Source organism: Cheilinus undulatus, linkage group 16, assembly GCF_018320785.1.
Source record: "Cheilinus undulatus linkage group 16, ASM1832078v1, whole genome shotgun sequence".
NCBI classification, from domain to species: domain Eukaryota; kingdom Metazoa; phylum Chordata; class Actinopteri; order Labriformes; family Labridae; genus Cheilinus; species Cheilinus undulatus.
Genome location: NC_054880.1, coordinates 34,794,332 through 34,819,158, shown reverse-complemented (window position 1 = coordinate 34,819,158; position 24,827 = coordinate 34,794,332). Strand labels below are relative to the sequence as shown.

The following is a 24,827-nucleotide window of genomic DNA, read 5'->3' as shown; positions in this document are numbered from 1 at the left end:
CAAAAAAAGTTTGTTTGCTTATATCAAAGGACTTTTAGGAGTTTTAAGCCCGTTACCTTCACAAGACTTTATTTTGGAGGGAAATAGCATTACTTCCGGTCCCTCGCCATTTTAATGCCAGTATCTATATATTGCCATCTACTGGACTGGAGTGTAGATTCTTTTATGTCACTGCTGGAATCGTTATTTCTACTGTGTAAATATACTGTAATTCTTGGAATTACCTCAGTCTCATTCTGTATGCACTATGCTGTAATACTATTATTACTCTCATTACCACTGGTTCTTTTATAAAAGAATTCAATTAAATATTTTTTTAATAATTAACAGTGTCTTAGCTGATTATCAGCCAGGTTTTAGAAAGAGGCACAGTACAACCACTGCTGCCTTGAAAGTAGTAAGTGATTTTACTGAGTACTTGGACAATAACGAGCACTGTGCAACACTTTTTATTGATTTATCGAAGGCTTTCGATACTGTGGACCATGTCATTCTGAAAGATAGACTGCGCTGTATTGGTCTGTCTGGAAAATCTGTTTGTTGGTTTGAAAATTATTTATCAAACAGAACCTAGTGTTTGCAGGCTGAAGGATTTACCTCTAAATATCTTGGAGTTAAAAATGGAGTGCCTCAGGGCTCAGTCTTGGGACCGCTGTTGTTTACGCTTTATATCAACAGTACAGGAGACTTTGTCTTGGAGAGCTGGTGTCTTTGAACAATTTTTAAAAGTAGATTGAAGGCATTGGTTCTTAATGCCTTCAATGGACCAATGCCTTCCAGTTGTAGATGTTTTGACCAGTGATTTTGAGCTCTGTGATTCAGGATTTGTTTGATCTGTATTTATAACTGTTCTATTTCATGTCTGTAACTCTGTTCATTGTGCTGCTGCCTTTCTTGGCCAGGACACCCTTGTAAATGAGATTATTGATCTCAGTGAGGTTTTCCTGGTTAAATAAAATAAAATTAATTAATTAATTAATTAATTTTATACTACATTATTTCATATATTATAGTATTTCAATTATTATTATATGTTATTATATTATATTATAGTATATTATATTATAGAATATTATATATTACACCTCAGCTTTTAACTCATACATGCTTTTCTTATAATATTTGTATATATTTGTGATATTGAATTGTATTAATCAACACCAAACTCTTCTGTTTACCTATATATATTTTGTTTAATCTTTATTTGTTGTTTCTCTATACTGCACATAGAACACCTCATTCTTACTGGACTATTTTTTCACAGTCCCATCTACATGTCTTACCACCAGTGTGCATAGAATTGGCTGACAAATGCACTATGTCACGTTACACAAATTGGTGCCAATTTAATACTGACTCCATAGAATGTTAATTGTACGTCCTTTCCTTTTGAGTTTAATTGTATTCAGTTTATTTTTGTTGCTTATTTTTATTCAAGTCTCCTGTTCTATTTGACCTCCTTTGTTCTCTTCTCTTGTGTTGCCAGGATTTCCCCTCCATCCATCCATCTACTAGGAAGAGGTACATAATGCTGTGTATTTTCCTCTGTCCTTAGGCTCTTAATCTTGGTATTTTCCACTTTCCAAAAATATAAAGGCAGTATAAAATCTGACCACAAGGTGGTAGAAAAGACTAACTGCTTCATCTTTTTCACTGCCTCCTCATTTATGATGCAACACCTTAAGTTTTAAAATGAGGATTTTCTGTATTACAGCTTTTATGCACATTTGAGATTTGGGGAATTAGAACCAATTTTTGGCTAAATGTTTTAGATGGGCTTCGGGATGAGCAGGTTTATCTGAATCAGAAATTAGAAATTGATTCCTTTATCTCTCCTCTTGTCTTCTGTTTCTACTGAAGGGATGAAAGAGCAGCACATACTGGTTTGTTATTTAATTAATAAACTACAGTGGATTGAAAACAAAGACATTGAGTCAAATTACACAAAGACAGACCTCAAACATAAAAGTTAAACATTTAAATTGCAGACAGATTTGGTTTCAAAACTAAATTTTTCTGATCTAACCGCTATTTCACAATATTGCCTCCATTGTCTGAGTGTACGTGTATAAAAACAGTAATTCATTGTGACAGAGAGGCCAAGTGCACCGATGTGCTGAGGGTGTCCATTCAGTCAATTCATTACAGGAGAATATTCTTAAATGCCTTGGTGTCAGTGTCAGTCATATCGGTGTGTGAGGTTAGTTCTGATTGGTAGTGTTGCGTCGATCCAGTGGTTTGGGTTTGTGATCATGGAGGTCCAAACAGCTACCTCCTCCTCTGAGGAGTCCATCCAGCTGACCGCCTCACCATAACTCTGACCTGAAAACAAAAAACACAAACATTTATTACTATCGACATTTAAGACCACTGAAGTGTTTTTAGATGGACACATGGTAGTGATTTTGGGAATCAAGAATGTTAAATCTGGTCACAACACCAGTAAAAATCAAATGTTATTGATAATTGCTTCAGTATCAAAGAACTAAAAATTTTGACAACCATACCATACTCTTACTGAGGCCATATTAATCAGTGTTACTGTATTTACAGTCATAAAGGCTATTTTCCTTTTCCACTGTGTAAAATGTAAGCAATAACAGCTGACAGATGGAATGAAAAATCCCAAATCCCAGCCCCAGTGCTAAACTCATCAAGACAAAGGTACCCCAAAAGTGAAAGAATTAGGTTCTGTCTGTTTAATGTGAAAACTTTATGCTCAAAATCTGTTTATAACAAGCCAAACTTCATCAAAGTTGTCACTTCCTATCACTCCTCTTTTCATTCAGAGACAGACACAGACGCTGCTCCATCAGCGGTTTGATCTTTAGAGCCACACACTCCCTGTCAAGCACAAAAAACAAGAACTAGGAGCAAAACAACACCATCTGTAACGAGGCAAACAACTTCACAAAGATAAATGATCTGAAATAAAAACTGTTTACCACATAGGTGACATGTAGAAGATATTTAGCATTGCACAGTCACAGGTGACCTAAAAGTGACCTCACTCTGATGACAGGACTGTCTGAAATGCCTCTAGTGCTGACAGGACAAAATGCAAAGAAGTAAAGTCCTGGACTGAAACACTGTCACCATAAAGCTTCAAAACAGCACTGTAGATAAAGCATAACACTGCTTTTATGGCTCCATCTACAAGCAAACCATAAAGTAAAGCAGGCAGACAAACATCACCTTTAATGTGACATCCCCTGATGCTGAGTGCTATTTTCCAAGCAAACAAAATGTCAGGGGACTCATGAGAAAGTATTTAATCTGCAATCACAACTCAGCTCAGACGATGAGATGAGACGTCAGCAGAGTTTAATATAAAACTTTTAAAACTTCACATCATGAGGACAGCAGGAGGACAATTACTGACCGAGGACAAGGTAAATAAAGGTGTGTTTTCCTCTTATCTGTTACATCCCATTTTACAAAGAGTACACTAAAACAAACAGAGCCTGGTTAAAGGACCAGTCTGTATATTATTTGCCATCAGTGCAGAGGATTAAAATTAGTTAAACACAGCAATATTACATATGCAGATACACTTATGTATGTAAAGATTCATAATCATATAAAATACATCAGCACTAAAGCACTTTAACTGTGATGGTCACTTTATTCCTGTTCAATCTTAAGTATGGTCACAAAGTCAGCTTCTGTATTATTACAGTGGGTCTTTGTATATGTTATTGTACTGTTTATGTTCTTTGGTCACTGCATGATGTCTTGTTTTATGTCTATTTTTTATTTCTCATTATGCACAAGCTTGATGTACACTTTTATATGTACTAGGTATGTTTATTAAATCAGGGGTTCTCAAACTTTTTTACCTGAAAAATAACCACTCTAATCAAAGCAACAAATGTCTTTTTAAAGTCATTTGTGCTGTAGTATATAGCCATCTAAAAAAAACACTTTTCTTAAAAACGGGATTAAAATGGGCTAAAAATGGCTAAAACAAGATAAAATGGTAAAAATTGACAGAAAAAGTGGTAAGATTAGAATTTTAAAGTAGCAGATATGGGTTTGAAGATGAAAAAATAGAATAAAAGTGGCAAAAATTGCCTTAAAAAGAGATTAGAGGGGTTTGAGTGGCATTACTGGCTTAAAAGTGGCAGAAATGGGTGGCAATGTAGTGAAATGGGATAAGTGTGCAAACTGGCAAAAATGGTTAGGGTTACTGAGGCTACTAAGGCAGAAAATAGGCATAAAGTGGCAGAATTGGGATAAACAGGTAAAATGGGCATGACAAATAGCAAAATGTGTTTAAAATTGACAAAAAAGGGCATAAGAAGTGGTGAAAAGGGGTTAATAGTGGCAATAATGGGTCAACAGAGACAACAATGTGTGAAAAGTGGCAAGAATTGGTTTAAAAGTGGCAAAACAGGCAGAAAATGTGGTGGAAATGGTTTAAAGGGACAATCAACGTTTAAAAGTGAAAGAAATGGGCAGAAAGGGTGGTGAAATGGGATTAGAGAGTGGCAGAAATGTGTGAAAAACTGATGGAAACAGGTTAAAATGTGCTAAAATTGGTTTAAAGTGGCAAAAATGGGTAAGAAAAAGGCAAAATGTGCCCAAATTGTGCAAATCTGATGAAAAATGCTAAATAATAGTGGCAAAATTGGGTAGGGAAGAGCAGTTAAAAAGAGGTACAAATAAATACCTTCTACATTAGAACCCAACAATAGTTCAGCACACTTTTCAGCTCTAACCTGAAGTATCAGTTAGCCAGGATGCTAGCACCAATGCTACCGATAATCAACAAATCTTAACAGGGGAGGGCCCACACTCGAGGTTTATCAGGGGCCCAGCCAAATCTGTGGGCGGCTGCGTGCAGACTTACTTTTTGCAGATTTTTTAAACATTACTTTCATTTCAGCAATAGTCTCACCAAATGACCGTGTTTTTTATTTGACATTTAACTAATTTTATGCATATAATTTCATTAAAATGGGTAAAATATACAGTTTGAAATCATTTGAAAAATATTTTTAGTTTTTTAAGGTATCTGGTGACCAACTCTCAGTGTCCTGCGTCGCCCAAAGGTGTCCCAACCCCCATGTTGAGAACCACTGTATTAAATAATGGTTTCCCTTTATCCTTATGAGGATAAAATCCCGAGGTTCACAGTCACACTGACTGTTATTAAAGGTTGGGTATTCACTGCTGTAAGTTTCCAATCAGTGACGTCTTTAGTTTACTGCTAGTTACTGATTGAAGTGCATGTGTTTTTTCTAAGGCATCAGAAAAGTATTTGCTTAAAGTTGAGCAACACATACCTTGAAATTTTTGGTGAAACTGAACAACAACCGCACTTGAATCTTTTGGTGCATGAACTCAAGTGCACTGGGAACACTGCATGTCACATGCATGTGTGTTTGAATGGCACTAAAGATTTAGTGAAGGTGGAGAGGATGTCCAAGACGAGGGATGTTCTGAGCACCCCTGCACATCAGAAACTTCTGATAACGTTCAACAAATTGAGCAAATCATTGGAAATGATTGGTAGCTCAGTAAAGAATGAGAGCAGAAATGACCGCCATTGATAAAGAGACAGTTCGGCTAATTTTGCATGAAAATCTGAACATAAAAAAGTGTGTGCTAAACTTGTCCCAAAACTTCTGACTACTGATAAAAGAAAAACTCAAGCAAAGTTGTGGAGACATTTAGGAATACACTGAAGGAAACCATAATTTTTTAGAAGGAGAGATTACAAACTGGATGCGCCAATATGATCCTGAGACAAAACAGCAGTAAATTCATCAGAAAACACCATCGTCACCAAGGATGAAGAAAGCACCACAAAGCAAGTCCACATTTAAGGCCATGTTGATTGTTTTCATTGACATTAGGGTATCATTTTGTCAGAGTGGGTGAATCAACACTATTGCAAACAGGTTCTAGAAAAACTGAGAAAAAGTCTGAAAAAAGAGGCCACAATTGTGGGAAAATGGTTTCACTGTGCGCTCTGAGTAAAGCAGTTTCTGGTCTAAAAACAAATCACAGTGCTTGATCACCCTCCCTAGTCACCTGATGTAGCACTGTGAGACTTTTTCCTTAGATCAGGAACATGTTTAGAGTCTGTGTCAGAAGTTAAGAAAAGAACCACAGAAGCTCTGAGACAACAGTCTGAAGAAGATCAAGTGCACTGCTTTGATCAGTGAAGACCTGAATGCAGCCGTGTGTTGATGTAGAAGGGGGGATAAAGAAGGAGGAAGACAATGAAAAATATTTATGTTCAATAATACTGGATTACAGCATTCTTTTAAAATAGCCATAACATATACATGCCACTCCTGTGCAATAATACAAGCATAAATGCATCTGTATATGCAAAGTGTGTGCAATGGGACTATGTGCAATTATACCACTTAAATAAACAGGCCAAAGGCATCAGCACTTAAACACTTCACCATCTACCTTTTGCCTCATTTACATGTCCATGTTCATTAATGTGCACTGTCCCCTATAATAAAAAACTAAACATATACTGTACAAGTGTAATATTATCAATAATTGCATAAAAAAGCCTCTTAATTAACCTGTAATTTGGATCCTATCACAATAAAAAAATCAGCATCTAATCTCAAAGGTTTAAGGCCATTTTGCTCCCTGTTTACACATAATTAATCCACTTATTTAATCCTAGTGGGTTCCTAATCCTGAAGTAAAAGACAGCTGTGTATGTGCAGCAACAAGCATAAAAAGACTGCATTCTGCGTGGCATTACTGTGTTTTTATGGTATGTTAACCGACTCTAAAGTATGCTTAATCTGTCACTGGAGCCACATACATAAAGAATCTCTTACATAATAATCCCCTACAGAATTTCATGAATCTCATTCTGTTTATTAAGGACTAAAGAAGCTGGTCCTCTTAGTGTGGGCATAAACTGTAGCAGAGAGAAACACTCACCAGTCCCGCAGCTCAGACGAATCCCACCCAGGGTGTGTGTTTTTAACCCTTCACGCTGCCACACAGTCAACTCGGCACAGGCCTCTCTCAGGTCGCTGGTCTGGAAACCGTCGTACACCATGGTGTGGTTGTAAGTGGGGCTGATGGAGCGTTTGATCATCCGCGTCTTCTGACCGCTTTGTCGACTTGCATCTGGGAGAATGTAGCTGGGGGGAAGTGGATTATGACAGTTAAATTATAGTTAAAAATATATATATATACTGATTAGACCTTTGGAACGATTTTATTTCTAGATTTCACAGCAATAAGACTTAGGAAGTACAAATGCAAGATTTTTTCCCACTCTATTTGTAAATTCAACATAAGAGTCTAGTATCTGTATCAGTCGTTTAGTGATCACCATAAACAGCAAACCAAAATAAGCTAAAATTCCTTCTTTTAGAGTTTTTTGTCCTTTACCTTTATTAATGAGACAGCTGAGGAGAGAAAGAAAGTGAGGAAGAGAGGACAGGACTGTTTGCATGTTAGAGCTGAGTCAGTGACTATGGCATCAAGGAATATCACACCTTATTGTGAGAACATGCTCCATCAAATGAGCTGAACCATGAACAATAGCAAACATGGGCAATATATATACAAAAGTATTTGGCCACACCTGTTGATTACTGAATTCAGGTGTTTCAGTGATCAAATTATACTCCTACTACATCATACAATATATGGACAAAAGTATTTGGACACACCTGTAATTACTGATGGTTACTGGTGTTTCAATCAGACCTGTTCCCACAGGTGTATAAAATCATCACCTAGCCATGTAGTCTCCATTTGCAAACATTTGTGATCCTAAATGGTTCGTTCTGAAGAGCTCAGTGACTTCAAGTGTGGTACAGTGATGGATTCCACCTTTGCAATAAGACAGTTCATGAAATTTAATCCCTGTTGGATATTCCACAGTCAACTGTAAGTAATATTGTTGGATTGTGGAAGCGTTTAGGAACAACAGCAACTCAGCCATGAAGCAGAAGACCATGTAAATTCAGAGAGCAAGTTCAACGACTGCTGAGGCACATGGAGCGTAAAAGTCACCAACCCTCTGCTGATTCCATAGCTGAAGAGTTCTGAACTTCCACTGGGAATGGTGGACGTACAGTAAAGTCAAACATGGATTTTTTTTTAGGTTTTCCGATGATGATGATGAGTAAATTCCAGTATTTGCCACAAGCGTTCTACTTATGTGTCTCTTTTTCTTTGCCAAAATAACAAGGGGATTCTCAAGAAACTAACCAATTTCCATGCACTCAGAAAAATGGAAAAAAAAAAGAAAAAAAGAGGAATGCATGCAAGTCCTTCTGTAATAAAGCGCTTTTTGAATATGTTTGTTGTGCCCTGTTTTTTGTTTAGTTAAGTTTTGTTCTATTTGGGGTCTTAAGTTTGATAGAAGAGGGATAATGGCATGAGGCTGTTTTTCAGGGTTTGGGCTAGGTCCCTTATCTCCAGTGAAGGCCAATCTTAATGCTTCAGCATACCAAGACATTTTGGACAATGCTATGCTTCCAACTGTGTGGCACGGTTTGGGGAAGGCCCTTTTCTATTCCAACATGACTGTGCCCCAGTACACAAAGCAAATACTATAAAGACACGGTTTGATCAGTCTGATGTAGACGAAGTGGCCCAAACAGAGCCCTGACCTCAACCCCATCAAGCACCTTTGGGATGAACTGGAACAGAGATTGCGAGCCAGGCCTTCTCATCCAACATCAGTGCCTGACCTCATAAATGCTCTACAGAATGAATGGGCACAAATTCCCAAATTCCCACAGAAATACAGGAGACTGTTATAAAAGAGGGGGGGTGACTCCACATTAAAGTACATGTATTCATATACATTGTCATTACAGTCCCAGTTGGTCGAATGGTTAGGCAGTAGTTCCCCCTAAAAAGATGTTACAAAAGCCTAAGGAACAAGTCAGTTTTTTGCTCTTCCAGGTTTGCTTCAACACCAGAGGTTGCTATCTGGGCTTAACACCCAGCAGACTGTCTTTAAAAGGTGAGAGGAACAGCAGTCACATGACCTTTTTTGGTGCATTTTAATGACTAAAAACCACTCAGTGCTTGCAGAGCTTTGACCCATTGAAATTGTGAAATATTGATTATAGGCGTTCTAAGATATGATGCAATAAGTATGCCTATGAATGTGTGGAATTGTGATAATTTTGTGCCCTCTTCTATTAAAATACATATATTACACAAACACTACTGTGTTATGTAACCGATGAAAAGAAGACATATGCTGCAGAACTGACACACCTTCTGACAAAGGAGTCTATAGCGCCGCCTTTATTGGACAGGAGACCTTGAGCCTCCCGAAGCCAGATGTGAAGCTCTCCAGTCAGAGGCAGACCACCACCTTAACACACATAAAATGTATGATATTTAGGTGACTCCTATGGGACACAACTTTCATCATCAAAGTGTGTGCTCTGTTCACCTTCATATCCATCTGGGATGAACTTAATTGAGAACACAAGGGTCCCGCGACTGCTAATGGAGTCTGGATTCAAATGAACCTGTCACGGGGGAGAGTAGAGAGGAGGAAGAGATTAACGCAGACAGAAATAAGAGGAGGGAGGGAGGGAGGCAGAAGTGTGGAAGCAGGGAGATATTACGGTTACATAAAACCTTAGTTGAAATTCACAGCATGTCTTCCTCTCTCTTCACAGCTCTCCCAGACACCAGAGACACCCCTCCCTGTTTTCTGTGTCTGCAACAAAGCTGCCAAATCTGCTGCTACACAAGTGCTCAGATACTTAACAGCAGTGGATGCAGGCTCTGGAGTTTTTAAGTAAATATTTGTGTGTGGGTATTTAAATATGATCCGTCTGCTCTTTCCTACCCGAGGCTGCAAGTCCTGCCACAGTGGCTGAGAGCAGGTCCAGTCCCAGAGGCCAAGAGCCACCTCCACCTCCCCCAGAAACACATTCCTCCCCAGGGGCTCAGCGTGCCATACGGACAGGTTTAAGGTTCGGCTTCGTAACTCTCCTTTTCGCACTTTATACTGCAAAATGAGATCCAGAATCAAACATAAAGTACATCATAAAATAGGAGTGTAGGACATGTTCTATACAACACTTTAAAGCTCCTGTGAGAATGTTTCACTCTATTTTCTCTTTGCTGTCCTTGTCTTGAACATGTTTGAGTTAGATTTTTAGACAAAAATCCTCCTTTTAATGGCCAAATATTCTTTGCAGTGCAAAAGAAAATGCAGCGTTAGTTCATACAGGACACAGAAGTCATATGCCCAGCTGTGATCAACTGATGGCGAGCTGACCCCAATTATCATCTCCCACAGCCAATCACAGCTCTTTCTCTCAACACAACAGTGTATTTAAATACGATGTCCTTCTGCTAGCATTAACGCTGATGCACAACGCTGCTGATGGCAAAGCTTAACCTCCTCCACCCTAGCATGCTCCTTTATAGCATACCCTCATATTCAGATTCATGCTACCATGGATAAATTACTTTTGAACTAATTTTATCGTATTCAATATGCATTGTCATAAATGGGGTTTTCTAGCCATGCACTCCCTGGAAAGTCAAAGCATGCTGCTTGACTAACCCAGGGAGCATCTTTTGAGAAGAGCCTTCTCAAGTTAAACTGTAGATCCATTTTGCAATAAAATGTTACAATGTATGACGAGAGCGTTCCTGACTGAAATGACTTTATCTGACACTTGCCTCCCGGCTGCTGTTTCAGGCAGCAATAATAGGAAAAAAAACAACCATCCTCCTCCTGATGGTTCTGTTTGCTTTAGCAGGTTGTGTAGAATCATCAGTATTCATTATAGCATGTTTCATAACAACTTAAAACCTCCTCACAGAAGCTTTAAACTGTGCATCTTACACACTGCAGACTAGCACTTTATGTAATATGTAAATGACAAAGCATCTCACGCGGAGTATCTGATCATAGATCGGGTTCAGTGTCTTCTTCTTCACTGAGGTTTTCTTCTTACTTTGACTTGACTTGTCAGGCAGGAGGTAGGATTTAACATACCTGTGAATAACACAACCACAAGTATATTTAGACTGATTTTATGTGTCACTGCAGCTGCAAAGTGCACCTCCACCTGCACCGTCACTCACGGGTCAGAGCGGTTCTTGCGTGCCGCAGCGATGTCCTCACAGCGACTCACTTTGACCTGCAGCTCCTCCTTCTGTGTGTCGTAACCTAATGAGAACTGAATACGGCCCTTTACCTCCACCAGCCCAAAATCCCCCGAGCTGAACAGACTCATCATGCTCCCACTGAGCTACAACACGCACACACAAAGACAGACACGCAGAACGGAGATCAGCTCCTGCGTCATTGTCCTGAGCTGAGTCATCTTGCGACGCTGGATAGACAATTAATCAAGAGTGCGCGTGAGTGCGTGAACGTATGCTTTAGTGAGTGTGTGAGTACCGTGTAGCCTGATTGAAGGCTGCCGGTGGAGCTGCTGTTTTTCAGAGAGGCTGGTTCTGTCAGGCTGCTGCTCAGAGACTCAGTATCCCCGTTGTGATAGTCATAGTCTTCCTGCACACACATGTATACAGAGTCACAGTCACAGTCTCACACATAATTATAAAACACATCTATCAATGCCACCACCCTCCTGTACACACTGAGCTCTTCTCTAACAATGCAAAAAATAAGAATGATGTGTAAGAATTGACAGATTTATGTTGCATGAATGTGTTGTCAGGGTAATCAGGAAAATTACCTCCTGGTTGGATAAATTCCCTTCCATTAAAAAAACAAACTAGATATAAATCAGATCACTTTCAGACTTCCTGTGTTGCCAGGTTTGATGCGAAACACAGTAACTAAATCACATTAAAATATTCTCACACAATATTTGGGTGGTAAAACATAGTTGCTTTCCATGTAGTTACTTACAGTGCATTAAAAAAGTATTCAGACCCCCCTCCCTTTTCTCAGTTTTGTTATGTTTCAGCCTGATGCTGCAATCATTTAAATTCACTTTTTCCTCATGAATCTACACTCAGAACCCCATCATGACAAAGTGAAAACAGAATTAAACATTTTTTGCAAATATATTAAAAAAATAAAACAGACAAAGTTATTCAGACACTTTACTCAGTACTTACCTGAAGCAACTTTAACAGCAATTACAGCCTCGTCTTTTTGAATATGATGCAACAAACTTTGCACACCTAACCTTGCAAAGCAGATGGATATGCCCGTTACCATGTTTCTCACTGGCAAATCCATGTTGTAAAGCTCCCGTCTGAACAGTTTTGGCCCAGTTAGAAAGTGACAGGACCAATCAGCGATGAGGGGCAGTACTTTCAGGCACGGCGGAGTCATGATGTAAGCAAGTAGCAACAAGAGGCTGGTGCCGTTATGGCGGAAGACATTAGCGAAGCGCCAGTTTTATCAGAACTTGACAACATTTCTTCGTTAAAAGGACAAAGAACAGCAGTGAGTTTTTTTCTTTTTAAAAACCACAAGTCGTGTACTGACATGTCTACAGTTGCCACATCACGTGTTTTGTTGCTCTGATTGGCCCGTAAAGATGTGAGAACGTTCATCCAATCACCCTCCGAGTTTATTTTTAAAGGCTCTGCCCTTTCCCAAATGCTGTGTATGAGGGGTTTTCCAGATGGCCGTGTGAAAAAAATCCGTCTGGCGTGTCAGGTTATTGCACACCTGGACTGAAGCATTTTCTGCCATTCTTCTTGGCAAATCCTTTCAAGCTCAGCCAGGTTGGATGGGGACTGTCGGTTGGACATTTTCAGGTCTCTCCAGATATGTTGGATATGGTTCAAGTCAGGGCTTTAGCTGCCCCTCTAGGACATTCACAGAGTTGTCCCTGAGCCACTCCTGTGTTGTCTTGGCTGTGTGTTTAGGGTCATCATCATGTTGGAAGGTTAACCTCTGGCCCTGTCTAAGGTCCTGTGCTGTGGAACAGATTTTCATTGAGGATATTCCTCTACTTCGCTCCATTCAGCTTTCCCTCAACCCTGACCCCTCTCCCAGTCCCTGCTGCTGAATAGCACCCCACAGCATGATGCTGCCACCACCATGCTTCACTGTTGGGATGGTATTGGGCAGGTGATGAGTGGTGCCTGTTTTCCTCCACACATAACATTTAGAATTGAGGCCAAACAGTTCAGTCTTGGTTTCATCAGACAAGAGAATCTTGTTCTTCACAGTCTGAAAGCCCTTCAGAGGGTTTGATTCAAACTCCAAGCAGGCTTTCATGTGTTTTGCACTGAGGAGAGGCTTCCATCATCCTTCTGGAACTTTGTCCCATCTCCACACAGGACCTTTGGAAAGCAGTCAGAGTGATCATCTTGGTCTCCTCTCCTACTAAGGCTGTTCTCCCAGGATTGCTCAGTTTGGCCGGGTGACCAGCTCTTGGAAATGTCCAAACTTATCCTATCTGAAAATTCTGAAGCCACTGTGCTCTTGGGAACCTTCAGTGCAGCAGAAATTTGATTGTAGCCTTCCCCAGATCTGTGCCAATCAGTTTAATTTACCACAAGTGGACTCTATCAAGGTGTAGAAACATCTCAGCAAAGATCCAGAGAAATAGGCGGAACCTAAGCTAAATGTACATTCTTGTTACAAAGGGTCTGAATACCTATGCCAATGTGATATTTCATTTTTTTTTCTAAAGCATTTGCAAAAAATTCTAAAATTCTGTTTTCACTTTGTCATGATGGGGTACTGAGTGTAGATTGAGAGAAAAAATAATTTGAATGACTGTAAAAACAGGCTGCAACATAACAAAACTGGGAAAAGTGAAGGAGGTCTGAATACTTCATGAATTTTATCCTGAGTATTGAAATGCTACACTTCTTTGTTGCTTGTATGTTGTTTTGGTTTTATGGCTTAAAGTTTGTGGATATATAATTGCCAGTAAAACTACTGAATTTGAGGAGTGTGTGAATGTAGCATTTAGTACTGAATAGGTGTCACTGTTTTTAAATCAGGGCTGTCAGTATTAATGCCTTAATTATGATCCAATCAAGGTTCATAATTAGTCCCTTTCAGCACACTTTAGTTAAGCTACTCCAACGTCTCTCTGCAGCCACAGAGATGTAAAACTGAACTGCGCTGGGCTATTTAAGTCTGAAAAACCTGCTGACTAATCAGTGTAAGTCAAACGTCATCTGCACATTGTGTTATAAAACATTTAATTTTTTAACTGTTCCCTTATCAACTTTTAAACCTATAACAAGCTCCTTTTTCCATGGTTAAGTTATGTTATATTCTTCCAGCCATAGTTTCTTACTGTCTTTCTCTTCTGTGTTATAATTACCTCAATTTCCTCTGAGTGTCCATTGAGTCTTTCATATTCTATAAAAGAAAAATGAGTTAATAATGACACTAAAAGACAGCTAGAGAGGTAGAGAGAGACACTAAAAAAGAAGATGGATTTACTGTATGCCATAAATTCCCTTGCTCTTCTCTCTTTCTGCACCCTCCTCTTCTCTCTTTAAGCATCACCCTCCTCTCTTTCTTCCTGCAGCTCCCTCTTTTGTCTTTCTGCAACTTTGTTCTCCATTTTTTCCACACCTCCTTCATCCCACTTTCTGCATCACCCCTTCTCTCTTTAAACACCTCCCTCTTCTCTCTATCTTAATCTCCCTCTTCTCTTTAAGCACCTCCCTCTCCTCGCTTTCTGCATCTCTTTCTTCATTCCTTCTACACCTCCCTTTTCTCTTTTTCTGCACCTCTCTCTTCTCTCTCTTGCACCTCTCTCTTCTTTCTTTCTGCATCTCCCTTTGGACCTGCCATCTTTGTAAAGTCTTGAGATTCCTTTGGTTGGTGCTAAACTAATAAAGACTGCTTGATAGAGTGAAGAAAGATGCTTTCACCTTTGGATGAGGTGGTACTAGTTCTTGATGGTTGGCCCTGGAAATAAAGATGATGATTAGTTTTCAGATGATCTTTTCAAGAATAGGAATGGAGGAAAGCATGCACACACAGACCTTTGTTATGGAGATTTTTGTTCTGGGTGTGGGAGAAGTTTTCAGACTCTCCTGACTTCTGAAACACACATAAAAGAAAATGTGACAAACTGAAAAGAAACAGTGGGATTACTTTGGTGTATCTGACTTCTGACTAACCCCTCGCTCTGCTCCCCTTTCCTGTCCTTCACTCTTTTGTCAGCCTCAGGAGAGGAGTTGTTGTTGTTGAGTGAGGTTTCCTCTCTCTCGCCACTGAACAGTTCAGTCAGGGACACATCTGTTGCCATGACAACAACCACAGAGCCATCACTGGGATATCCCTATAGCGGTTTGAAAAGATACCCCCACAGGCCGATAATACCTGCACCTGATAACGGAGAACCAACCTCTGTTCTTGGGTTTCCTGTGCCGCAGGGTGGCATGGACAAGGGTACAGACCGATGCTCTGTTGTGATGGCGTTTGCTGCGCTCCTCATTGAACCACACCCCTGTCAGCGAGCGCAGACGTGTCGGGTCTTTCTCTGTCTGCTTGAGGATCCTGCAGCGTCGACACAAGGCCAAGTTACACAGCAAACAATCACAACCGCAAAGTCAGCTGATGTCACGCTAGGACTCAAATCAAACAGGCAGTGTTGTCACTTCTGTTATATAATGTGCTGCTCGTAAAAACCTGTCTCAGCCCTACTAACAGATGAAAAGAACGTAAAGTCCATGTCAGTAACAAAGACATTTACTGCAGAACTTCACGTGAATGCAGGCACCCTTTCAATGACAAAATAATAGGTAAACATGCTGATAATCTACTTAAAGTCTAGAAAAATCCTAAAGACTCGCACTTCTATTTTCTACATGTTTACAGCAATGGCACCTGTGATGAGCATGTCTTACAACTCACTCAAAAACTGATTGATTCTGGAGAAAACTTACAATTTATTTTTAAAGACAAAGTTAGAATAAAACAATAAAAGAAAACAACAGGTCGACTTTCTGACAATTTAAACTAAACCAGATGATATTTGGGGCTTTCTGGACAGAATGTCAGCAGTTTGTAACGTTATCATTGTTGGAGCGGTTTTGCTCTGTAGGTAAAATAAATTTCATTGTACAGTTTTTGACACTCCTCGCAAAGGCTCAGCAAAAGGTAAAACTACCCCAACATGCACTCAGAGCCCCAAGTTCACAATTTGGCAACTGATTTTAGAATTCAACAACTTGAAAGTCTGACATCTTTCTTGATTCTTCTGTCTTTCTTGGAAATGAACTGTTTCGCCTATCTGCTACAGTGGCTGATGGATTCAAAAATCTACCAGCTCCTGACTACTTTTTTTTTTTATCAGCCACTTTATTATAACAATCAGCATAAGGTACATATAGTACAATAGTCAAGGCATATAGTTCTCAAGTTATGGGCTGTTTAATCAATGGAAAGCTTCAGCTATACTGGCATGCTAAGGATTTAATTACAATTTAATCCATGTGAACATATGTCTTCTTCTGCCGCCACCTTATTTGACACTAAGAGAATGGTGTTTAACTGCCACAGTCAAACTGTTGCCACAAAGTTGGAAGCATAGGCCACAGCAACCCATCCTAAACGATGCCCGCCCCACCTAACCTGGCACGCCAAATGGATTTGTTTCACACATCCATCTGGGAAACCACTCATATACAGCATTTGGGAAAGAACAGAGGCTTTGAAAAAAAACTCAGAGGGTGATTGGATGAACGTTCTGTCTGTTACATCTTTACAGGCCAATCAGAGCAACAAAACACGTGACGTAGCTGCTACCAAGGAGTAAACTCCATAGAGAGCTGCAAAAAATGAAAATGAAAGTACTGCCCCTCATCGCTGATTGGTCCTGTCACTTTCTAGCCAGGCCCAAACGGTTCAGATGGGAGCTTTGCAAGAGGGATTCGCCAGTGAGAAACACAGAAACGGGCATACCCATCTGCTTTACAAGGTTAAGCCCCACCCACCCCTTTCTGTGTCAAAACATTGGTTGAGCAAAAATTTAATAGCCAGTGAAACAAACAAATAATGTAGGCCATTTATGAACAAATCCTTGAATCGGAACAATATGAAATAAACTAAATTATAGAGATGTACATGAGGGTGCGTTCAGGTTCCCTCCGTCAAACTGAACAAACAGTCCCATCTTGTGACCGGAGATGTCACAAACAAGCATCACATACCTCATGTGTGTTGGATCTTTGCACTTGAATGTGGTTAATAATCTGAACTCATTTCACCTGGAGCATTTTGTTCTGGCTTAAATGACACACAACGTGAGACCATGTAACAGCATCTGTGTTTATAAACTTGTTATTGTGAGTCATTTTTCCAGCACTTTATCTTCAATTTACCCATGCACTTTCCAAATTATTGTCCATTTTAACTTATTCTTGTAATCTATCACCGAAATATATTATTTATTATGACATGTGCTGCTGACCTCTTGGCCAGGTCACCCTTGTAAAAGAGATCTCAATCTCAATGGGTCTTTAAGTGGTTAAATAAAGGTTAAAATAAAAATAAAAATGAGTTAGTTAATGTGTGAAAAAGCTGTTAACAGGCAGACAGACTTCAGTGTCTGCTGTCACGGAGTGACTAAAAAGTCATTAAGAACACAGCACCGGTCCAGCTATTGCCCTTTAGTCCCCTCTACTATCAGCCAAAAGACACAGAACTCTTGTTCTTGTTCTTATATGTTATTCTCTTTGAGAACAAAAAAACATGCCTTAAATTATGGCTTCTTCATTAGTTTAAGACACAAAACACAACAAAATATCTTCTAATCGTGTTGTTACAGGCGTTTTCTAACCTACTGCCATTTAATGTGAAGGTTTGTTTTCCCCCAAATGGGGGCGTGGTCACAGTGGAAAGTGGGTAGTGACGATGCACTGCTCTGATCTATAGCATTGTCCAAAATGTCTTGGTATGCTGTAGCATTAAGATCAGCCTTCACTGGAGATAAGAGGCCAGGCCAAATCCTAACAAAGCAGTCTCATGCCATTATCCCTCTTCCACCAGACTTCCCAGTTTATACAATGCAGTCAGGCAGGTAACATTCTCCTGGCATCTGCCAAACCCAGACTCACCATCTGACTGCCAAACAGAGAAGTGTGATTGGTCAGAACACATTTCCACCGCTCCACAGCCCAGTGTCGGTGTGATTTACATCACTCCGTCCAATGCTTGGCATTGGACTTGTTGATGTGAGGCTTTCATGCAGCTGCTTGGCCATGGAAACCCATTTATGAAGAACAGTTTGAGTGTTTGCATTAATGCCAGTGGAAGTTCAGAACTCTTCAGCTAAGGAATCAGCAGAGTTGGAGACTTTTACACACCGTGCCCCCTAGCACTCGTTGACCCATCTCTGTGATTTTGCATGGTATTCTGCTTTGTGGCTGAGTTGCTGTTGTTCCTAAACGCTTCGACTTTCTAACAATACTACTTTCAGCTGACCATGGAATATCCAGCAGGGATGAAATTTCACTCAGCCTATTGCAAAGGTGGCATCCATCACGGTACCACGCTTGAAGTCACTGAGCTCTTCAGAACGAACCATTTAGGATCACAGATGATGGCAGATGGAGACTACATGGCTAGCTGATGGTTTTTTACACCTGTGGGAACAGGTCTGATTGAAACACCAGTAACCATCAGTAATTACAGGTGTGTCCAAATACTTTTGTCCATATACTGTATGATGCACTAGAAGCATATTTTGATGGGGAGCATTGAGAGTACTATAGTAGCATTTTCTGCATAGGTGTTGAAAATTAGCACTTGCAGCAGTGCATCTGGGACCTGTGCATGATTAACTGTCACAGCATCAGTGTTACTATGAGTCCATGATAAATACACTTTGAGAAAATATTTTCAACAAAACAGGACATCTTGACAGAACATCCAGATGACTTTCTTTCAGGAAGTCTGTTTCTGCTTCAGGTTTCCTCCAGGTAAAAGGAAGTTCTTCTGTTCAAAGTGCTTGCTCGCCGTTAAACTAATATACTTCTATAGGTAATATTTATCAGAGTACGCCTTGGCCTGCTCTCTATGTAAAGTTTTAGTGAGAACAGATTTTAAGGCCCCTGTCCCATCAGTCCCTGTTTAAAAACAAGTTTATAACAAGTGTGTTGTATTGTGTCAAAGGATTATTGGAATCCTAAACTACATCAAACTGATTTTAGTGTCTTTACAGGGTAAAGCGTTCACCTCTGACCTTACACGTCCTTCATCGAGACGTCGCAGCTCAAGGTCCCGCTGTATGACCTGCAGGATGCTGGACTGCTCTTCATCGGTCAGGTGACTCAGGTCCAGAGAAGAGTCAGTCAGCTTCTCCTCCATCCCGAGTGAGGGCAAAACCACAATCTTTAACAAACACACAGTGCTTATTAATCTGTGTTTACACTGAGCCTGTTGCATAATATAATTAATGATGACGTTTAGAAGAGTAAACATGTTTGGGTACTCTTGGGACTCGGTTTGTATCGTTTCAGTGTTGAATCATCCAGATCACATTTGGGAACATGCTAGTCTTCCTCTCTTATGGCCATTGAAATTAACAATATCTTTATCAGATTACTTCATTTGAATTATATATCAAGACTAAAGAGGGAAAAGTGCTTAATTTTCTGGGGTTTTTTATATCAGTGACAAAATTCACCACAGGTGCATCTAAAAAAATAAAATACCATGTAAAAATTCATCTTTTCCCCATAATTAATTTAAAAAAGTTAAACTTTTATGCATACTAGCTTCATTGCATACAAAATGAAACAATCCAAGACTTTTTTGTTTAATCTTGATAATAATACAGCTTTCAACTTAAAAAAATAAAAAAAAACACTACCTCTAAATATTAGAATATTGTCGAATAGTCCATTTCTCAAAGCTTCCCTCAGCCTTCATTATCACTCTGGTTCAAAACCACAATCATGGGGAAGACTGCTGACTGGACTAATCACTGACATCCTCCACAAGGACGATAAAGCCACAGAAGGTCACTGCTGAAAGGGCAGGCTGTTCTCAAAGGCTGTATCAAAGCATATTCATGTAAAGCTGACTGAAAAGAAAAGTGTGATAAGAAAAGTAGCAACAGGGATGATCTCAGCCTTCAGAGGATTGTCAAACAAAGCAGATTCAAGAACTTAGGGGAGCTTCACAAGGAGTGGACTGAGACTGGAGCAGTGTTAATTTGGGCAGCTATTTTTAATTTTAGTCTTAGTTTTAGTCTTTAAATGAAATGCATTTTAGTTTTAGTCACATTTTAGTCATTTCTATCCTTGTTAGTTTTAGTCGAAGAAAACTCAAAACACTTTAGCCTAGGTTTAGTCCATAAAAAGTCCTCACATTTTAGTCTTTACTTTTAGTCCAAGCATTTATTCTCTTGCCTAAATCTGGTACCAAATCCTGGTAGTGTGTTCTCTGTACCCTGCCAAACCTGGGGTCCCTGCTTTCTACAGTTGAGAGGCAGAATAGCTACAGCTGCATCGTTTTTGACAGATTTACCCACAGTGGAGAAGTATCATAGATTTTGAATGTCCGACCAAAGCTAAATTACATTTTAGTCTAGTTTTAGTCGTCTTGACGAAAACTAAACTTAGTTTTTGTCAGTTGTAGTCATCACAGATCTATTTTTGTTAGTCTTAGTCTAGTTTTGTCAGGGAAAAAAAGGCTGTCGACAAACATTTTTAGTCATAGTTTTAGTCGACGAAATAAACACTGGTTTGGAGTCAGTGGATATTCATCCACCACACAGACGGGTCCAGGAAATGGACTACAAATGTCCTGTTTGTAGAGTCGAGGCACTCCTGATCCACAGATGTCATCAGTGTCTCACGTGGGCTAAGAAATAAAAGATGGACCGTTGCTATCTCACCAAAGTCCTGTTTTCAGATGAAACTAAATTTTGAATTTCATTCAGATATCAGGAGTTTGGAGGAAGATTGGAGAGGCCTAGAATCCCTCAGGTCTTGAAGTCCAGTGTTTCCAGTTTCCAGTGATGGTTTGGCGTGCCATGTCATCTGCTGCTGTTAGTCCACTGGTCTTTATCAAGTCCAGAGTCAACGCTATAAGACTTCTGCCAGGAGATTTTAGAACCCTTCATGCTTCCATCTGCTGAGAAGATTTATGGAGATGCTGATCTCCTTTTCACCTGCCCACAGTGAAGCCAGAACTACCAGAAACTAGTTTGTTGACCATAGTACTACTGTGTTTGATTCTAATCTGAACCCCATAGAGAATCTCTGGGGAAATGTCACGAGGAAAATGAGAGACACCAGACTCAACAATCCAGATGAGCTGAAGGCTGCTATCGATCATAGATACAGGAATTTGTGCAAAAGGAGCTCCAACCAAGTACTAAGTCATAATCAAGCAGAACTTCAGAGAAGGTAAACAATTGTGGATTATAAATCCTTTTTTAGACTGATGTTTCTGCTATTCTAATATTTTGAGATAGTGGATTTCAGGTTTTTGTGAGCTGTGAGCCATTAAAAAAAGGCTTGAAATATTTCATTTTGTACGAGATTAATCTAGAACAGAGATAGGCAACTGGAGCTTTTTAAAAACCAGCAAATTATTTACCAAGAGAAAATCTGCCATGAAAACAGAAATATTTCATTAATAATCTTTGATTACTTATTTATATTCAGTTTTTTACAAGAAATAAGAAGATACTGCAACTGCTTCTGTAAAACTTTTTGCTTGCATCATTAAATTAACCTGTAAAAAGGATAAATATGGAAGTAAAACATATTTAAATATCAAACAACCATTATGTCAATACATAAAAAGCAGCTAGAAATTAATGCAATACTGTGTTATCTAATGAAATTAACTATTTTCATTTTGCACAACATAAATGTGGGTATAATATATGATCATGAGAGCAACATATTCTTCTTTTCACTGACTTCCTTGTAGTCACAGAGATCAAACTGAGCTAAAATAGTTCATTGATAATAAAATAAAGGCAGCTCTCTTAGCAACTAATGCTGCTCGCCCCTGATCCAGAATATATGCAAGTTTCACTACTTGAATCAAATCATAGGAATTTTTTTCCATGATATTCTAAGATTTTTAGATGCATTTGTATGTTCACACCAGAATCTTCTATCTACCCTCTCTTCATCCTGAGCATTAAGTCAGAAATTAGGTTGTAAAACCTTTAAAATATTTCAACCAAGTCCCCTCTCTAAGCTTCGGTCTTTGTAGTGACCTTTGTCCATTTTTCCAAGAGCCAATTAAAAAAGAAAGAAACAATGAAATAAAGGTATAATTTCCATGTAAACCGTGTCTTCTACCTTATTTGACACTAAGAGCAAGGTTTTAAAGTGCAGGAGAGTAAACTTCTATGTTCATTTACCTAACCTGTAGCACCATTATGCAATTATGATTATTGTGTCCATAAATGAGCGCGAGACTGTGCATGCACACCTCTTTCCTTGGGCTAGTTACCTTGGAGGAATTAACGCATGCGCAAAGAGATTCTCCTGTCAGCGTTTAGAAGTTTAGCAAACAGGATGTCATGCAACCAGAGCCCCCACAGCATTCACAGCCTGACACCTAGAAACACAAAATAAAACCATGTTTTAGTGTTTAATACATGCTTTAATTCATAATAGTTACAATGAGCAGTAGAGTAGTCTTAAACTACGGCTGCTTATCTTTTTAATAAATGCTACAGTTACTGACGCTAGAATTTCAGTTCTTATAAAAGTTTCAGTTTGGAGTAACAGACTGAATTCTGTAGAGACATTGGCCAACACAAACACCCTTTCCTCCTGAACAGCGCGAGAGAGAGCACACCTGTCGCTACTTTTCCTCTTCTAGAACAAAGATAAAACTCTCCTCTCTCGTGCGCGAGTAAATAAAAAAAACAGAAAAACACACAAGCAGTGAAACTGAGTTACCTTACTTCACAGCTTCCTCTGGTTCCATCTGTGAAAGTTTGGAGCTAGCTTGTCCTCAGTGCGGTCCGGGTCTAGGTCTGTGTGCGGAGTAATCTCTGTGAAACACGCCCTCCTGTTTTAGCCCGAACAGGGTCAGCTGGGAGCCGAGCGCGAGGCGGAACAAACAGTCAAATACACACTGACAGTGTTAGTGTGTGCTGTTTGTTTGAGTGTGATATGACTCACACACACACACACGGATGTTTTAGTAAATGACAGCAGGGTGGAGGTGGGATGTTAACCTTCCTCCTTGGAACTGTCCACACCTGCTAAACACACACATGGGCTCACAGAGAGGCTGCACCTCTGCTACTGTAAACACAGATATAAGTAGGCTGGGAGGAGAACGACGATTCAAGTAAAAGTACAGGTACTAAGGTTAAAATTAACTGAGGTAGAAGTAAAAAAAAAAAACGCAGCAAAATCCACTTAAGTAAGTCATTTGATGTTTCAAAGTACTGAGTAGTCGTTTGATTTCCATTATGTTAAAAAAAAAAAAGAGAGAGAGAGAGAGAAGACCAGTGGTTTTCAACCCTTTTTTGCCCAAGGCCCACCTAAGATCTAGCTAAAATTTCAAGGGCACCCCTGATCCATATCTATACCATTTGAGAACCACTGTCTTATGCTGTATAATTTAATTAAAGTCATATATTTGCAATTAATAGTGGTGGAAAAAGTGCATGACTATTATACTCAAGTAAAGTACAGTTACTTGTATCCAAATTTGCTTAAGTACAAATAAATTACTGGACTGGAAAAATCCACTCAAGTGAAAGTAAAAAGTAATTGATTTGAAGTTTACTTAAAGTATTGAGTAGCTAGAGATAGAAAGAGTGCATGACTAACATACTCAAGGAAAAGCCCAGTTACTTTGGTGAGGCTTTGCACATAGAGCAGGTGAGTAAAAGTGCTTGTTTATAAATCTACTCCAGTAAAAGGAAAAAGTGATTCCTTTGAAGTTTACTCAAAGTACGTAGTAGTTATTTGATACCAGAAGGAGTTGAAAAGAAAAATATTTTTTCCTATATTAAAAAAAAGGAGAATATGTTTCCAACTATAAATTTTAATGAAGTATTTTCAGTAAATATACACCCGCAGATTCTGAATGAAAAAGGGAAACTTTGGCTCAATCCCATTCTTTTTTTAACCTGACCCCTTGATTCTGAGCGGCCCCTTATCCCTTTAGACAGAGTTACAGGGTGTTGTGGTGAAATCTTGCCCTGTAAAATGGAACTACACTTCAAGTTCTTACTACACTTTACTGTAGCGACATTGTAATACAATGGAGTGTTTCTGTGGGAATTTGTGTAGAGCGTTTTTGATACTGATGTCGATGTCCATCCCAGTTCATCCCAAAGGTGCTTGATGAGGTTGAGGTCAGGCCAGTCAAGTTCTTCCACACCAAACTCATCAAACCATGTCTGTATAGTCCTTGCTTTGTGCACTGTGGCACAGTCATGTTGGAATAGAAAAGGGCCTTCCCCAAACTGTTGCCACATAGTTGGAAGCATAACATTGTCCAAAATGTCTTGGTATGCTGAAGCATTATGATTGGCCTTCACTGGAGATAAGGGGTCTAGCCCAAACCCTGAAAAACAGACCCATACCATTATCCCTCCTCCACCAAACTTCACAGTTAGAACAATGCAGTTAGGCAAGTAATGTTCTCCCGATATCTGCCAAACCCAGTCTCACCATCTGACTGCCAAACAGAGATGCAGGACCGGTCACTCCACAGTTAAGACCCCAAATAAAAACTAAACTAAACAAAAAACAGGGCACATCAAACATCAAAAAGCACTTGATTACAGAAGGACATGCATTCATTCATCTTATTTTTCTCCATTTTTGTGAGTGGCTGTTGTTCCTAAACTCTTCCACTTTCTAATAATATCACTTACAGTTGACGGTGAAATATCCAGTGGGATGAAATTTCACCAATTGGGGCACACAGATGG

The 24,827-nt window shown here is 39.4% G+C and overlaps 1 protein-coding gene across 2 annotated transcripts; it reads right to left on the bottom strand.

Annotated features, from left to right (window-relative positions):
* Window positions 1-1,784: 1,784 nt before the first annotated feature.
* On the bottom strand, window positions 1,785-23,000 carry sytl1 (synaptotagmin-like 1). Of its 2 annotated transcripts, none has more exons than XM_041809315.1 (16): window positions 22,831-23,000; window positions 22,355-22,483; window positions 19,137-19,285; window positions 15,297-15,448; window positions 15,070-15,187; window positions 14,932-14,989; window positions 14,818-14,854; window positions 14,259-14,296; window positions 11,393-11,503; window positions 11,074-11,240; window positions 10,882-10,984; window positions 9,821-9,982; window positions 9,416-9,494; window positions 9,235-9,334; window positions 6,925-7,130; window positions 1,785-2,322 (listed from the first exon to the last, which is right to left on the bottom strand). In XM_041809315.1, the coding sequence occupies exons 3-16, from the start codon at window positions 19,259-19,261 to the stop codon at window positions 2,180-2,182; spliced, it is 1,599 nt and encodes a 532-aa protein (XP_041665249.1). In that variant the 5' UTR covers window positions 19,262-19,285; window positions 22,355-22,483; window positions 22,831-23,000; the 3' UTR covers window positions 1,785-2,179. The 2 variants fall into 2 exon arrangements, with proteins under 2 accessions (XP_041665249.1, XP_041665248.1); XM_041809314.1 differs by having other exon boundaries at window positions 22,376-22,483; window positions 22,831-22,999.
* Between the last annotated feature and the right edge of the window lie 1,827 nt (window positions 23,001-24,827).

Bases quoted from the DNA above. Each gene is read 5' to 3' on its own strand.
- sytl1 (XM_041809315.1), bottom strand. From the start codon at position 19,261: ATGGAGGAGAAGCTGACTGACTCTTCTCTGGACCTGAGTCACCTGACC. The intron at 15,449-19,136 runs GTCAGAGGTGAA...TCGACGCTGCAG, and splicing joins CTCGATGAAGGACGTGTAAG to GATCCTCAAGCAGACAGAGA. The intron at 15,188-15,296 runs GTTGGTTCTCCG...TCATGGCAACAG, and splicing joins CAGGAAACCCAAGAACAGAG to ATGTGTCCCTGACTGAACTG.